Source organism: Halichoerus grypus, chromosome 4, assembly GCF_964656455.1.
Source record: "Halichoerus grypus chromosome 4, mHalGry1.hap1.1, whole genome shotgun sequence".
In the NCBI taxonomy this organism is placed as follows: domain Eukaryota; kingdom Metazoa; phylum Chordata; class Mammalia; order Carnivora; family Phocidae; genus Halichoerus; species Halichoerus grypus.
Window position 1 is genome coordinate 36,438,878 of NC_135715.1, and position 18,579 is coordinate 36,457,456.

At 36.0% G+C, this 18,579-nt stretch overlaps 1 protein-coding gene across 2 annotated transcripts in view; it reads left to right on the top strand.

Moving 5' to 3' along the window:
- KLHL1 (kelch like family member 1) overlaps positions 1-18,579 on the top strand; it is a 359,488-nt gene that overhangs the window by 308,380 nt on the left and 32,529 nt on the right. For both annotated transcript variants that reach the window (XM_036121358.2, XM_036121357.2), the window contains exon 8: positions 7,764-7,926. In XM_036121358.2, coding sequence (XP_035977251.1) covers positions 7,764-7,926 — 163 coding nt within the window. The remainder of the gene's footprint in view (positions 1-7,763; positions 7,927-18,579) is intronic.

Genomic DNA, 18,579 nt, shown 5'->3' on the forward strand with positions numbered 1-18,579 from the left:
TGAAAATTATAGCCAACCTTTAAAACACAGTTCACTTGCCCCATCTTCTGTGATATCTTCTCTAATCACCCAATTACAACCCACAGCCTCTATAACACTTTTCTGTATTACCTCAATTGTGATTTTTGCCTTAAAAGCCAACAATGCATCACTACAAGGGAAGCTGGCATTTAGAAGGATAGCACTTCAAAATCTATTGTGATTGCTTATTTTTCTTTGGATGTATACAACATTCCTAATTTAAACAATGACTACGTATTACATGAAATCATCCCAATGATTTTCATAAGAGGAAACATATATTCATTTAGCAAAATATTTAGAGAGGGCATTTTTTGTGAAAGGTTTTCAATCAGTATTTTAAATTGCCTACAAGGAAGCAAACATAAATGGAGCCCTCAGAAATAGAGACAATGTAGAATAGTGGAGTGTATTTAAATCTCTAACTGGTTTCTTCACAAGTCTCTCCCATATCCCTACTGTGATATTATAGACTGAAATTTGATGAGAAGACTTAGGGTCTTGATACATAGCTACCATAATTTTCATCATACTGAATACTTACATAAGGCTAAATATGTGCCATATACTTTTCTAAAGTGCTTTGCGTGTATTATCCCATTCAGTCCTTGAAGCAGCCCTGTGGGCTGGGTACCATCAGTAGCTCCATTGTACAAATCAGGAAACTGAGACACGAGAGGCTAAGTAACATTTCCAAACCACATAGCCAGGATGCTTTTTTTTTTTGAACAAACAGAATGCATTGATGGAATGGAGGAAGAAAGGATATTAGGAAAGGGATCCAATCAATACATCTTCATTCAAAAATATTTCCTGAGTCTTTCATTTTTTCTTGTATTAACTGCTACCACATCAGTATAAGACACTATCATCTGTCACATACACTATTGGCATGGACCCACCCATGCTCATTTCTCCACGCCATACCTCACAGGGAATTTTTTGAAAAATAAATATAGTTGCATCATGTCTCTGCTGAAAAAATTTCAGTAGTTTCACATTGCTCTTAGGATTAAAAAAAAAAAAAGAATTCTTGTTGGTACATAAAGCCCCACACTGTGTGGTACTTTAACTCCTCAGACTTACTGTACGCCACACTGCCTGTCCCTTAACTCTCCAGTTTTCTTGCTACACAGGCCCTCTTGCAGCTCCTCAGACATACTCTGCTTCTTCCTACCACTAACACCTTCATACCAATGTTCCTTCTGCCTAGAATTCCCTAACCCCAAAGTGAATCCTAATATTTCCCCAGGTTTTAGCTCAGTCATCACTTTTTCACTTTGGAGAAGAAGCATTCCTTTCATCCTATGGACAGGTACTAAAGTAGCCTATTTGTAGACTTCATTGATTTACACCTCTCCCCTCCCACCCCACTGTGCACTCTGTGAGCAAATGAACGGGTAGAAGTTATACCATAATTGTTGGAAAAATGGATGGATGATGAATGAATCCAAGAAATGAAAACTGTATAGTAGTAAAATTGGATGTTGGCTGACTACTAAACTTCAATGACAACCTTGATTCTGTATTACCCGCCCCCCCTACACACCACACAACATGAATGAAAGATGTTAGCAACTTGTAAAGTAGGCAGATTATTGGTTGGAGACCTTCTGCCCAATGGTTCTAGTACTAATGTCATTTTATACTGTGGCAGTCATTCTCAATCTTGACTGAGGATTCAGTTAAGGATTCAGTTAAAAGTTCTCACCCTAGAGAACTTGAAATGTCTCTGTGGTTATGCATCATCTCAGCGCAATCAGACAAGAATCTCTCTAATTCAGAAATTAGTATTTTTTCAAAGGTTCCCAGGTGATTTCAATGGGCAGCCAAGACTGACAATCACAGTCTCATTAAGGAAAGAATAGAATACAATACGCCAGTCCTTTTGCAGATCAAGCAAAAATAAAAATATATCTTAAGCCTACATGATTTCATAAGATTGAATGAAAAATATCCCTATGCAACATAGTCCATTTTGTTCTGCCTATGATCAACATTTAAAAATTATATATGTATTAATCTATTAGTATTTTATATCATAATTATATAGAAAGCATTTGTATATATTTTATATTATATGCATATATAATATTGGGTAAATTCTCACAAAGACTATATATCTATACACATACGTATATCACACATATACACACATATGTAATATGTATGTATATGTGTGATACATACATATGTGATACATACATATACATACATATGTAATATGTATGTATATGTGTGATACATACATAAATATATGTATCACACATATATTTAATATCACTGGGGAAAAATGTGTAATGTATATAAAATGTATATAATTTTACTTATTTCTCCATTCCCAATTAGGTATGTTATTTTTCTTTCAAGTCTTTGCACAGAACAAAAATCCTTAAATGAACTATTATTCAGGGTTTCATGGCTTCTGAAGTAAAACTATTTGGTAACACTGGAATTAAATTAGCCTAATCATTAGTTATAAGTATTTACTAGGTGCTACTATATCCTTGATGGTGATTTTTAAAACAGTTTAGAAAAAAAGTTTAAAAATAAATTCATGTCTAGAAGACAATATACATATATTGAAGCCACTGGTAATTTAAATATATTTTGAGACTTCTATAAGATAATAATTAGTAATATTATAGTAATTTATTTGACATAATGATTAAATCAAAAGAAATTTAAATGTATTATTATTCATTTAAAAATACTCTATACAGACAAAAGGAAACCATATTTTACAAGCTAATGCTTTTCAAATTATGTAATTAATGGCAAAATGTAAACAATAAAGCAATATTAAGAACTGGCTTTATGTTGCCATAATTTTTAATTAAAATATGATGTTCTTGGGGCGCCTGGGTGGCTCAGTCATTGGGCGTCTGCCTTCGGCTCGGGTCATGATCCCGGGGTCCTGGGATCGAGCCCCGCATCGGGCTCCCCGCTCCGCGGGAGGCCTGCTTCTTCCTCTCCCGCTCCCCCTGTTTGTGTTCCCTCTCTCGCTGTGTCTCTCCCTGTCAAATAAATTAAAAAAAAAAAAAATATGATGTTTGTAATTTGGAAAAGTTTAGAGCTTAGAATAAATTTAGCATTAATTGGATGATATTAACAAGTGTAGAGAAGAGTAATAATTTCTTTTTCAGGAGAACAAATTAAGTGTCTGGTTGTATTGATACAGAAATAGTAAAGTAAATATTTTGAGGTAAATTGTGTGAGTAAAATTAAATTTTGCTTTTATTTTATTTTTTAAAATATTCATTTATTTATTTTTAGAGAGTGAGTGTGAATGGGGGGAGGGGCAGAGGGAGAGGGACAAGGAGACTCTGCCCTGAGCACAAAGCCCGATGCCAGGCTTGATCCCCGGACCCTGAGATCGTGACCTGAGACGAAATCAAGAGTTGGATGCTTAACCGACTGAGCCACCCAGGCGCCTCTATATGGGAAAATTGTAATAAATATTTTACAGCAGAAGTCTTAAGGGGAATAAAATGTGCAAGACCCATAGTGTAAAATATGTAAATAATTATGCATTTTGAAAAAGTACAATTTGGTAACATAAAGCATCAAGAAGACATTTTGAAATTCATTATCAGAAGTAATCATGCAATTACTAACCTTGAGACATACAAAAATATTTCAATTAAATTATTATTTTTTTAGTGGAGGTTTAATATTGTTACTGAACAAAGCACAGAAAAATATTTTTACACTGTTAACCTTGCTTTACTGCATCTGTAAGATATTTTTGGTAAACATAAGGAAGAAGTCGAATGTATCATTCTAATTCTGAAATTATTCTGGTCCACTTATCATCACAGCTGCAAAAAATATGCAAATCACATTGTAAGGCATCCAGGTTCATAAATCTGTGGCATTTTATATATGCTCTAGGACTGAAACATGTTCATAAAGTCAAATAATTTCAAACAGTTAAAAGAAGAAGTCACAGATCAATGATTTTTGTAGGATATATATTTGATTAAGTAGTTATCAGATTGTATTACAACTTGTAATGTAATACTCCAGAACCTATTTTGAAAGTGAACAATAACCTCCCTCTTTCCAAATCCAACAGAAGTTTGTACTTGGTCAGAAATACGAAAACTTTACCCCATCCCCTTAGAAACACTCTCCACTCTTAGTTTTCAGATACCAAAATTTCTGGTTTTCCTTCTACCTATCTGGCCATTTTTTTCTCTGTCTCTTTTGTTCTCTTTTCTTGTAATTGATATTGAAGCCACTCAGGGCTAGATTCTGGTCTCTGTTACCTTCTCTCTTAATACTATTTTCTTAATTGACCTTATTTGATTCTATGCCTTTAAATGCCATGTCATTGTTGGTATGTCCAAAATTTAGACATGTAGCTCCAACACTGACTTGAACTTTTGACATGTATATTAAACAGCCTTTTTAAATGCTCCACTCAGATGTCTGATAGTCTCCTCAAAAATGATATCTTCAAAATATAGTTCTCAAAATTTTCAATCAATTCATCTATCCGTGAATTGTCCTTTTTATTCACATACCAAGATCCAATCCATTAGCATGTCCTAACAACAAATCTCCAGAGTCAGAATAAATCTCAAATATTTCTACTTTTCTATATTTACTCTTTAACCTACTAGTGCAAGCTCTCATCTTCTCCTTTTCAGATAACTGCAGTTCCCTCCTAATCATCTCTCTACTGCCACCTAAACTGACTCCAATCCGTTTGCTACAACGCAACCAAAATAAATATCATGGTGACCATATCCCTCACTGATGAACACTTCAGTGATTTCCCTTTGCTCTTAGAATAAAATCCAATTTCATTAGATTCATGCATGATCTGGCCCTTTCTGATGGATATATCTTTAAAAACTTCACTGATGTTTAAAATTGATCTTGATATAATTAATTATTATTGAGATGTGAATGATTGTACATATTTCTATAAAAAGCCCATAGGATATATCCATATCCTTTGAGAATTGCCCCCAAAATATTTAAGACTTATTCATCCTTTCTGATTTCTATCTCTTACTTTGAGCTGCCTAAAGAAAGATCAACATCCAAAGTTTATGCCCTTTGATTTTGGCAATCACTGAGTCAGAACCCTGTCCTCCATATGGATATCTATTTACTGGTGTATGTAAAATAGCATCCCTAAGTTGAATATATGTGTGAGAGCAATTTGATATTCTATTTAGTTACTTTATCCTATTTTTAGTATATGCACTGCCGAAGCAAGCACTACTTTATCCTTTATTAAATTATAATTCTATAATATGTGTGAAGGACTTGCTTACTGTGAATAATGTACTTATTCCATTTTAGTTAAATATTTGTTAACTGATATATATGAACTCAGCGAGGGCAGGGACTTTGTTTGCCTTGTTTGCCTCTGTGTTCTTGGCACTGTGTGGTACTAAGAACAATTCCTGACACATAACAGACATTCCAATGAATGAGTGAATGAACGAATGAACAAGGGGTCATTTATTTTCAGGTTCGTGTTGAAAGACAATTCTCCATGGGTCTCTCACATTTTTGTACAACTTTCAGGCAAGGCACCAACTGCCCAAAAGGATGTTAATATAACGGAAAGGCTAAGATAGAAAGAGTTCTTCTTTCCAAAGTGAAAGGCAGGCATGCTTAAAAGCATGAAGATGTCTCCTTCTGTAGTAATAGGCATGTAGGTTTATTGCTCGTTGAAAAGTTATTTCCTTTCTCGTAATACAATTCACTGCACGTTCAAGTTCCAACTGACCCTTGTCAAGGCAAAAAATGCATTAGACAAATTTAAAAAGCACGGAAGACTTTATTCAAGGCTATTGCAACAGGGAAAAGAGGCCAGAATTGAGGCTGAACTCAACCTCACTCAAAACAAAGGCAGGAGGGTTTGTTTTTTTTTTTTTTTTTTATTAAATTTTTTTATTGTTATGTTAATCCCCATACATTACATCAGTAGTTTTAGATAGAGTGTTCCATGATTCATTGTTTGTGCATAACACCCAGTGCTCCATGCAGAACGTGCCCTCCTCAATACCCATCACCAGGCTAACCCATCCTCCCACCCCCCTCCCCTCTAGAACCCTCAGTTTGTTTTTCAGAGTCCATCGTCTCTCATGGTTAGGAAACAAACTGAGGGTTGCTGGAGTGGTGGGGGGTGGGAGGGATGGGGTGACTGGGTGATGGACACTGGGGAGGGTATGTGTTCTGGTAAGCGCTGTGAATTGTGCAAGACTGTTGAATCTCAGATCTGTACCTCTGAAACAAATAATGCAATATATGTTAAGAAAGAAAAAAAGAAGAAGAAGAATGTAGCAGGAGGGGAAGAATGAAGGGGGGGAAATTGGAGGGGGAGAAGAACCATGAGAGGCAGGAGGGTTTTTAAGAGCTCTGGTAGGCGCAGTGGCTCATAGGCAATCTGTGTTTGCTAATTGGCCTTACCCAAAGGTGAGGTAAATCTTCTATCTCATGATAAGAGGTAGTTTTACAACTTGAAGCAAGGGGCCAACTGAAGTTAGGCTCTCAATATCTTTCTTAATGCTTACATTTCGAAGAAATAGTTCCCAGGTCCTTGAGAAGAAATTCCTGGGTTGTAACACAAGTAGGAGGCATTTAAAAAGATTTCCATCTAGAAAGGACAGAGAAATAATGTGCAATTACATGTTTTCTAAAATAAATGCTCTAAGGAAAATGAGGTCAGGACCCTAGAAGCAAGAAGAATCCTGTCTAAATTTTGGTCAAGCTGAGGGAAATGTTAATGTTAAAGGCTTGGTCATCCTCTTTGGGTCACCCTGTTGGAACCGGGGCTTGAAGAACAAGCAAAAAAAAAAAAAAAAAAAAAAGTGATACTCTGACTCTTGCTGTTGGTATGAGTAATGAATTACCTTTCTCCTCTGACCCAGGAGTCTCATGTCTTCTACCAATATACATAAATTTATGACCGTCTAACTCATCAGCTAGCAAGTAGGGTAAAATCGCACACTCTTCAAAGCCCTTGACAAGCAGACTTTGAACTTGGGAGGAAAATTTGTCAGAATTTCTCTATATATAATGAAATCATTTCAGCCAATATTAACATGATATTTAAATATTTAGCAATTGTTAGCATTTAAGAAAATTCATCTATAAAGAAGTGAATATACTGGAAAAGCATTATATAGGAGTGTGTGTGTGTATATATATATACATAGGTGTATATATATACACACACATATATATAAAATCTCCTTCCATTGATGACTCACTATTAATTTGTTTTAAATGCTTATGTTTAGTGATTTTAGCTTATAATATGAAATGCATCATAACCTTTAGATAACTTCATCATGGAGTTACTGAGAAGCCAAAACACAGAAAATCCTACCCTGAATTTCAAATTGATAATATTGCATTGATTTAATGTAACATTGTTTAAAGTAATAAACTACTTTAAACTGCAGAGTGGAAATGTTCTTCAAAAGTAGAGGCACAATATGTATCATCTCTGATTTTTAGAATTTGCTTCTTCATAGAGACATAAATAAGGAAGTTCATTTTCTTTTATAAAGCATCTAGATCATATTTTTGGTTCTAAATTTTTTGCACTTTAAGAAAATGATACTGTTAATAGTAAATAGATTCGACCCTACTGCTATTGGGTGATAGCTAGAGCTTACCCTGAATTGCATCATGGTTTTTACTATTAATCTGATTTTTTAAATCTCACTGTGAAATCAATCCATTCAGTTTTCATTTCTCCCCTGTTTTAGGTGTAACAGTCCTTGAAGGTCCTATTTATGCTGTGGGAGGCCATGATGGCTGGAGCTATCTGAATACAGTGGAGAGGTGGGATCCCCAGAGTCAGCAATGGACATTTGTAGCCAGTATGTCCATTGCCCGAAGCACAGTTGGTGTAGCAGCACTGAATGGCAAGTGAGTAGATTTTTCTTCTTTTATCTGAAAACACATTTTTTTTGAGTATTCTTTTTAAAATAACTTTTAGTAAGCCGACTCAATAAAAATCTCTTTAAATATTTTAAGATTGCTATTTTTTTCTTTAATTCAGTCTTCATGGATAATTGATGAATCAAGACTGCATATTTTCCTGGTTGTCTCGCCATATAAAACAGAAACTAAAACTTCACATTAATTGCCAGTTAAAGCAGCATCGAATATATCTCGTGAGAATTATTTCCACTAGAGATCTGCATATTTGCATACTTTCTGGTAAAATCATTTGAGGAGCTTTCGAAATGCTACTAAAATTTGGTGCCTAGTATATATTTTTTGCATCATTATACTAGTGTGTCCACTTTCCACCATTTCCATTTCTATCACCCTAAATCAGGAATTCTTCATCTCCATAATGTTGAAATTGGGGGCCAGATAATCCTTTATTGGCGGTGAGGCTCTGTCCTGTGCACTGCAGGATGTTCAGCGGAGTTCTGGGCTTCTATGCACTAGACTCAGCTCTACCTCTATCCCAGTGTGACAACCAGAAAGTCTCCAGACTTTGCCTCGTATCCTGTGGGGATGACAAAATATGCTCCTTCTTACTTCCATGAGAACCTCCTGCCCTAAACAAAGTTAGTGACACACTGGTCCTGGAAAGCTGCAAATGTTTCCAGTCTGGTTTCCCTACTTCTCTTTCTCCTACAGTCCATGTGCCAAAGCAGCCAGAACAGTCCTTTTACAAATACAAATCAAACGTTATCCCTCTTTAAGGCCTTCTCTTTCCAAATAGGATACAGGGTCTATCTTCACCTGAAGGGACCCTCTGGATCTTGCCCCTGCCCACTCTACTTTTTCCTTTCCTCTTTGCTTCAGCCTCAAATATGGCAAGCTCTAGCCCCTCAGTCCCTTTTAATTTGCAGTTGGCATTGAGATCATCCATTTGGCAGTTTTTAACAGTTATAAAAATCAGCCTTATTGAGACCCCTCAGAACCATCAGCACCAGCAGACTGGCACCTTCTCCCAAGGCCTCAGGGTCCCAGTCTAAGGGCCCCTCTTTCATGTCACAGACACCAGCTCTAGCTAAACAGTGGCCCAGTGACACATGTCTGGGCTTCAACTACATAAATTCCTCCTCCAAACTTCAAAATCTTAATTATAATTTGTTCTTTTTGTTCCTCAGCACTAGGGGTGGGAGTCATTTCCTTTAGTTGATACATTTATGATGTAGGATTGGTAGGAACAGCATCTCGGACAAAGAAAAACTGCCAAATGGATGGTCTCAGTGCCAACTGAGGGGTCTCAATAAGGCTGATTTTTGTAAGTGTTAAAAACTGCCAACTGGATACAAAAAGAAAGGATGGGTGATACTCATAGGAACATGAAACAAACAGCAAGGAGCAAGACCCTCCCCCTAGGGGAGGCCTAGCCCTTAGTCTTTCAGATTCTCTCTTGTATCCGTGAATGCCAAAAATGGAACCAGGTGGCAAATCAGAAAAGTGGTTTGCAGAATTGCTGGCCCGACATCAAAGAGTACAGTATAGAAGAGAGAAGTACAGTATAGAAGAGAGAATGTGAGAGAATGTGAGGGCAGCTTAATAACTGGAACATTCATCTTGAAATTCAAAATGTTGGTCACCTGGGTGGCTCAGTCATTAAGCGTCTGCCTTTGGCTCAGGTCATGATCCCAGGGTCCTGGGACCAAGCCCCACTTCGGGCTCCCTGCTCAGTGGGGGGCCTGCTTCTCCCTCTGCCTCTGCTCCACCCCACTGCTCATGTTCTCTCTCTCTCTCTCTCTAATAAATAAATAAAATCTTTAAAAAAATTCAAAATGTATTCTTTTTAAAATGTATGCTTTAAAAAAAAAAACAAAGAAATTCAAGAAAATGCTTACCAGGATACAATCTGATTGCTACTTTTCTTTCTTTTAACTTAATACTTGGAGATTCATTTTAACAATCTCAACTAGGTATTTCTTTTACTGAGGAAAGTTTTTATCTATTGAGAATTAAAAAAAAAATTCTTCCCTTTTCCATTATTCTAGTCCTTTAGTTTTGGGATATATATTTTAGTATGTTTTCATGTTTGTGATTCTATGTGTGTTCCATAGCCATAAATTCCTTTTCTCCCCAGTAATTTTATTTCTTTTCCACTTAACCTGGGACTTTTTTTTTTTTTTCTATATCACAGATTCAATCATTGCCATTTTGTTTATGGATTTTTATTATTTCCAATGCAGACTTAAATTTTTTGCATTTTAATTTTCCTTACCTGATATCCTTCTCTGATACCTTTCTTTCCTATCTACTTCATATCCATCTTACTTCAATTGAGTGTGCTGTCTTATCATCTTATCTTAAAAAACTCTTGTATCACCAAGTGTATATTTTCTTAAATTGTTTTTGGAACACAATTTACTTATTTTTCCTAGAAATCACAATTTGTAAAGTATACATTTTTTTAAAAAGTATCATTTGCTTAAATAGTAAGATGTTCTTATGTTTTGAAAAGACTCTTCTTAACCTATGCTCTGTTGTGCTTTGTTTTGTTTTCTATGTACTCCTTGTGATTTGTCCTGTCACAGATCATTAAGTCTCTTAATTTCTCTCATGTCAGTACGTTTAATTTTTCTCAAAATCCTACTCTCAAATATTTTGTTTGAAGTTTAATTAATGTCCATATCCACTGATGTTTCAAAAATCTATTAGATGAGAAAGGAAACGTGGAACAGAATCATGGAAAGGCCAAAGCAAACAGCTACCTGTCAATTAAGTTTTTTTTTTTTTTTTTTTTGTAAGCTACATTTCTGTAGCATAGTTGTGTGTATCAAACTTTCTAACTTTCTATTAGTACTGTCTTCAATATCAAATAATATCTATTGACATTCCTGCTAGATTCTTTTTGGGTACGGTTAAGAAAAATCTAGAGTCCTATCATTGATGCTTTGGAAAACCATTGCGTAGGAGAGTGAAAGGAGTTAAAATTATATACGTCCCTTCAATCCCATAGTGGTAGAATGCTATGTAAAAAGTGGTTAGAGGTGTTCTCCAATAGCTTCCTAGTTAAATGGAGATTTGTCAGAAGAGGAAATTGAAGCTTATCACCGACCTTCCATCTCATCTCATTTGAAAATTATCTAAAGGAAATTTCTTAGAATTGTTTCTATGTGAATTAGATACATCCCATTCCCCACTCTTCTCAATAGATTTTTAAAAATTCTGTTACAAAATAAATAAATAAATAAATAAATAAAAATTCTGTTACACCTTTTAATAACAATCATAGCAAATATTTTTCATTTGTGTTAATATTGTCATTTTACTCAATAGAGAATATGTAGTATTAATATCATTTTCTACCTATATTTATCTTCTCTTTTAAAAGGACTATTTTTCTTTAAGCATTATGATATATATTTTTTAAAGATTTTATTTATTTAGTTGAGAGACAGAATGAGAGAGAGAGAAGCATGGGGGGGTAAGGATCAGATGGAGAAGCAGACTCCCTGCTGAGCAGGGAGCCTGATGTGGGACTCGATCCCGGGACTCCAGGATCATGACCCGAGCCGAAGGCAGTCGCTTAACCAACTGAGCCACCTAGACATCCCAAAGCATTATGATATTTTTACTTAAAAAGCACTTAATTTGGAAATTAATAGCAAAATTTCACATTATTCAACATTAAGTATATTTTTTGCTGGCATATCTATTCACAAATAGTAAAACTTACCATAATAAAATGAATATTTCTCTTGGATGTTAATGTTCATAATTCCTGTACAAGAAAGCCTAAGCCTTTTTTGCCTTTTTGCTTTTCCTGATGTTTATTTATAAGTAACAGTCCATTTGTTTATTACTGACTTTTCCTTACCACTTACATTTGATGCTAATGGATTCATTCCTTGCATTCTTTAGAAAATGTATATCTCATATCTCATATCTCTTTAGAAAATATATATCTCAGAGCAAATTTATTCAACGGGGATGACAAATATCTTTACCCCTTCATTATCTTATTCATTTGCTGCATTATTCTGTTACGTAGTCTGTAATACACATGCACCTCTCTCTATTAAAGTTTTAATGCATTACTTATCTTATTCTAGATTTTTTTTAATAAATGATTTTTTAAAGATTTTATTTATTTATTTGAGAGAGAGAGTGAAAGAGAGAGAGAGAGAGGGAGAGCAGGAGCAGGGGGAGGGGCAGAGGAAGAAGCAGGCAACCCGCTGAGCAAGGAGCCTGATATGGGACTGGAACCCAGAATCCCGGGATCATGACCTGAGCCAAAGGCAGACGCTCCACCAACTGAGCCACCCAGGTGCCCCTTATTTTAGATTTTTACATTATGGCTTTGTGAACTTTCCTTATGCTTTACTTTGAAATATCTTAATACGTGTCTGTTTTGTTACAAATCTCCAAACTCAATCAGAAGAGGGTGGGATAAAAATCTAACAAATGAAATATTTAATGGACAGTCTTACAGCACATTTTCACAAGTTGTTATAACTAAATTATCTTTCCAATTTCTTCTAATGTCCCCTTTAAGTTGGCTTTTAAATTGGCTATCCATGGGATTCATCATTTGGATTGTTTTTATTGTCCTTGTATTTTTTGGTCAGCTAGGTTATGTAATATCTTAAGAAATCCTGTTTTACTCTAATACCATTCTTCCTAAAAATATCAGAGTGTGATAGCATTTAATCTTAGTTTTTATTCTTGAAACTGTCACATTTTAATTGAGTACATTTTTTTCCAAATTCAATCATATTCTATGAAAATGTTTTAAATGATTTAAGTTTCAAACAGTCTTTCTCCTTTAAAATCAAAATAGTATAGCTCTCTTTTGAGTATCTTTTTTTTTTCCTCCTGGGTGTGATTTAATGATCTCAGAATTCTGTGGTTTGATGACTATCTATTAATGTCTAGTTGCTTTTCCTGTTTTACTCAGAGAGAATCATAATTACTAGAAAGTGACCTTTCACGTTCAGACCCATAGCAGAAAATTGTTTCAACATCACCCTCTGACAGTTGTTTATCTTTTTCTCATCTCTACTGACATGATTTTTTCCTCTTGTTTTGCTTTCACATCTCACTAACGTGTCATGATAACCTGACTGTTGCCTGTCTGAAGATTATTTTGAATAATTTTCCCAATTAAGACACATAAAAGCCAGTGAACAGCCCTCTTAAGTTTAGATTCTTTATGATACCATTTGTTGTGGAAAAATAAGAAATTCATTCCTGGGGCAACTGGGTGGCTCAGTCAGTTAAGCAACTGCCTTCGGCTCAGATCATGATCTCAGGGTCCTGGGATCGAGTCCCGCGTTGGGCTCCCTCCTCTGCAAGGAGCCTGCTTCTCCCTCTCCCTCTGCCTCACACCTCCTCTCGTGCTCTCTCTCTCTCTCAAATAAGTAAATAAAGTCTTAAAAAAGAAAAGAAATTGGTTCCTGACTTAAAATTAATGAGTGTATTCTGATAAATTCAAGGGCAAAATTATATCAATTTCATTAAACATTTTGGTTCAGTCTTCCAATAAGAGAGAGTAAGCTAAGTGGTAGATATGTCATCTTATGCCAGGACAGCCAACAGACTTACTTGATAAATGAAAGAAACCCAACAAAACAGTGGGTAGACATTGGGGTGTGGTGATTGGCCATATAAAACCTCAGACTCCCCAGCTATCTGTTACCAGTGATTCTTTTTGTTTTTTCTTTGCTCTTTGCTTGATTCTTTCCAACTCTGTAGCTAATAGGTCTTTCAGTTTTGCTTCTCTTTATTTCCTGAGTTAGCTCAAAAAGCAGATACTGATTCTGTCTGAGCACTTCCACAAATAGGCCTGAATTTTAATAAATGTATGCGACAGACCCTTGAGAACTTGCAAAACAGACAGAAATAATGGGGTTTGCTTCATGATTCACCATGGCTAAACTGAGTCTGCTTATGCATTCAAAACCTCATGTTAATAATACTCATGGGGCAGTTGCAATTTCTGTGCAACCTGAAGTATATACAGCTTGAAGAATCATAAGAGGAGTCAATGTGTGTTGTTTTCTCCAGTATGTGCCAATATCTAGCACAGTAAGTTAAGCCTCAGGGCCTGTCATTTGCAAGGTGTCTTCCAAGAAAGAGCCTATTTCTATTTTTTTATGCAAACTCTGGTATTCTTTTTCTTAAATATGGAAACCCAAATTGTGTAAGTTTTTGTATGATAAGCAATTTGTATTAAAATTGTTTTATCTTAGAATCACGAATAAGAAAAAAAAAAAACTGCTTGTTTGCTGAGTCTCACTTGGGAGTACTAACATGCTCTGGAAGTCTGTGATTTCTCTTCTGGAAAAAAAAAAATATATATACAGCTGCCCTATGTCCACCCATATCAAATTGCTCAGATTACTGGAGCATGGGGACATGGTCCACACACTTTTATCCTTTCACAGACTCATCTCTCTACTTCCATTTCTTTTCCATTGTGTGTGTGTGTGTGTTTTTTTTCCTAATAACTTGCAGCTGTGCATTGCTCACTGTCCACTTAGTTTCTCTCCTCAGATTTTTACCTGATCTTTGGATACATCTGAAATCTCTCCAAAGTGACACAACTTCAGCCTAACACAACTCTGGTTCTCTATGTGCATTAAATTCCATGTGGCAAGATCAATACTAAAAGGATTCAGTTTATTACACTTGAGAACAATAATGCCAGGAAGTATTAAAAACGCATTAAGATTTTCTTTTACCTAAATAAAAGGTAAATGAGACCATTTATATTATTTTCCATCATCTGAAGCCTAGTTTAATCTGTACCATTCCATAAACCTTTTTTTTAACTTCATCCATTTAAAATTAATCTTTCCTTCTTTTGAGTCCCCAAGACACATGATTAATGCTTTTCTCTGCCATTTGTCAAAATCTTATTTCAGGGGAACTTAGGTGCTTTTTCTTTGACAAATTTCATAGATGAATCACCCTTTCTCGAGAATTGGAAACCAGTACTTGATTCACTTAAAAAAAAAAAAAAATAAACACACATACACACACCGAAACTATAAACATGTATTGGCCACGGTGATATAGCAAAGAAAATAAAGCAAACCTGCCCTCAGAGAGCTTACATTATATTAGAGGAAAATTGGAAACATCAAAGGAAGGAAATGCAGACTTGTAATAGGTGTAGACTGGCAGCTTGCAAGGAAACATGGGGATGGAGGGATGAAGGTAGTAGAGACCATTTCTGCCACGAGTTAGGTTACTGAATCCGACCAAGTTTTGGAATGTGGTTAATTGACCTAAATTAATGTGCATATTTACAAGTAGAGGTTTCTTTAGAAAAAACTGGCATGTTCTAATAAATAAAGATAGGTGTTTGCTATCAGATTTCCACATACAACCTTGCTTACCAGCCATGTTACAATGTCAGCAACTCTCAGACCACATTTGCCACGTTTCATAGCGAGCAGGAACAAGAACAATTATACAACCTGTTGTAAGCTTACTGAAATTTTTTTTTTTTTTTTTTTTTAGATTTTATTTATGTATTTGAGAGAGAGAATGAGCAAGCGAGAGAGAGAGAGAGAGAGAGAGAGAGAGCACAAGCAGGGGGAGAAGCAGACTCCCCACTGAGCAGGGAGCCAGATGCAGGGCTCCATCCCAGGATCCTGGGATCATGACCCCACCAAAGGCAGGCGCTTAATAGACTCAGCCACCCAGCACCCCTTAAGCTTATTGAAATTCTGCTTACCATACTGTCAGATACCCTAACAAGAACCTCTCAAAAAATAGTTCACTGAAGGGTAGATGCTGGAGTATTCTGACAGCGGTATTCTCTTGGAATCAGATTAAAGAGATCTCCATAAGTTGAGAAACAAAAAATCAAACCGAGTTCTGGATCCAGAGAGTTGCTTCAAAGGTTTTATCCAGTGAGGGTTGTGGAATTCTTATATTTTTATTATGCAAGAGAAGGGATGTCTGAACATACTTTCTGAGTAACAATCTATTGTGAGTGAAGATTATATTTCTATCACAGACTTCGTCAGCAAAACCTTTCAAATATGGAGACGATGGTGTTGGAAGCACTTTCTGTAGCCATGAAACCAGTAACCAAAGGGTTAACGGAACTCCTCTCAGCTGCATACTACTAAGAGCAGCAGCAGTGTTTACCCAGACTTTTTCTTTTGCCTTTAAATTTCCCTAACATCCTTCAGAGGAGTAGATTTGAGGCCCGCCTTCCTGTCTCCTTGTTTGGCTGCCTCTAGAATAAAAACCTTGCTTTGCTGCATATGCCATGTTTTGGTGACTGTCTTTGCTGCATCTCAGGCAGAAGAACTTGGGTTCAGTTACAAATTTGGTGAGCCAGGCAGGAGCTCTTTGCTGTGGTTTGTAGGTTCCCAGCCACTAACAGGAGTCTGGTCATAAGTCTCAGCAGCAGCCTAGACTCTGTCCTAAGGACCATGGGGTGTGGGGGGGGGGCTCCCCGTCCCTACTGTGGCAAGGATATGGTTTTGGGTTTCAGTTTGGACAGACATCTCTTGGTGAGTATTTCCTGTGCAACCGCAGGTGAGTTTACTTCTTCCTCCTGTTTTAGTTTGGCTTAGATTCTTCCACCCATTTGGTTGCCTCCAAATACGGGGTTTTGGTTCTCTTGACCTTCTTTTCTTGCTTAGGAAAAGGCTGTCTAGGAAGCCATTTGGTTCAGCAGGTGAAGTTCTGACTTTTAGGGAGGAACCAGTGCTCACAGAGGTACCTTGGGCTTCGTTTGGTTTGTTTATTGCTGCAGCTTATGGTAAAAAACAGCCTTGTTCTCACTGGAGAGTGAGGAATGGCAGCTTGATCTTCGCATGCAACCCTTTGGGTTGGTTTCTCCAAAATTGGCCAATCTTTTTTTTTTTTTTCTTTGCAATTGTGACTGCTTGGTCACGATATTTATTAAATTCCAGGGGAAAATGACCAACTAATGGATCCATAAATTATAATACCAGCTTGCAATTAGATTTGTGTGGGGAAAGGGAGATATTTGGAAAGTGGGTCTTTAACAAGTTGTTTGCATCTGTTTTTATAGTATACTTGTATGTGTCTCCATGTATGTTGTAAATGTGAAAGATTTTCTCTACTTCGGATGGCCTTGCTAAAATTATTTTGTAAAAGAGTTCTAGTTAGTCAATTTAAAGGTAAGCACTTACAAAAATTGGGCATTCTAAAACTCAAAGATTGAAACTGTTGTTTTGCAAGCTCACATGATCTGGGAAGGTATTCAGTATTAAAGCTAACTTAATTTAAGGTTGTGCTAATTAAAATGGACATGTCTTTAGAATTATCAGCATTACATATGAAATTTTTATTCTGCCTCTGCTTACTGAAAGTCAAGTAAGTTCATGTTATCTCCATTGCAAAATTTGTCAGAAAAGAAAAAAAGAAAAACTTGGACTTTGTCTAATGCCTCATGAAGTTGTATGGGTAATCTAAGAATAAACAGATGTAAATAATTTTAATAAATGTAATCGACTACTGGAAATAATAAGAGAAACAACCATGTAGGCAAGGGAAATGAGACTGGTTATTTAAAGATAAGGACAAAATCTGAATGTAAAAAGGAGAGCTGTAGAAGGTTTGTGAGAAGGGAATCTTTGGAAAGGAATTTTGTATGTGGTCCAGATTGACTAAGATTATGGAAATTAGTATGTAAAGTAGTTTATTAGGGAAGAGAAGGAAGTGTAAGAAAGCAAGATTGGGCAGAAGTTGAGCAGTGATACAATATCAACAGAAGCTTTAACTAATTCTCCAAGGAGCTCCAAAAGTTGGATTACCCTTCAGAACTATTCTAAGTTCAGGCAAAAGGGCTGGCCTTTTATAACAGTCCGAGGATGCAACCACCTGGGCAGAGGGCATGCCCTTGGCAAAGCAGCTGTCTTCAGTCCAGGCGATCCCTGATGGCCTCTGAGAGCTGAGGACTGTTGGCAGCATTCCTACAGCTGAGAGTCCTTCATTCCTTATAGAGATTCTGGTCAGGACATCACAGCATCTAGTGCAAAAACTCAGATCCATGCAGTGCCCTGGATGTCCTTGTCTCAATAAGTATATACCAACATGGGAGATGACAGGGAGGAATAAAGGGGGGATGGCATACTTTTTAAAAAAAATTTCTCTTATTCAAATAAAGGAGTTTTAATATCAGAGGTACACCAGTATAAAATCGGAATTTGTTTTTTCTGTTAAAATAAGTTTTCTTAGATTATTGGTCTAAACTATAAACAAAGGTTTTTCTTTAATCTGCCTAGAAAAAAATAAGTTTCTATGTTTTGGTCTTTATTAAGTCTTTGATTACTTAAAGTTGAATCTTCTCAATATTAAAAGAGCTAAGTTTTTTCTTTTAACAACTATGTAACCCTCTGCATTTGTCTTTAGAATCTCTTATTGCCACCTTGGTTAAATAGATAATCATTAAATTTTGTGATGATCTGTAATCTTATTTAAGCATGTGCTTTAAAACCACCTGGTAGTTCACAAACTTCCCAAAATTCAACTTCTAAATGAAGTATTTTGGACTAATTAGGCTTATTTCTTTGGAATGTCAAATTACATGGGAAACATTGTCAGATAAATGATGATAATCCTTCTTAAGTTTTATTATATGGTTGAATG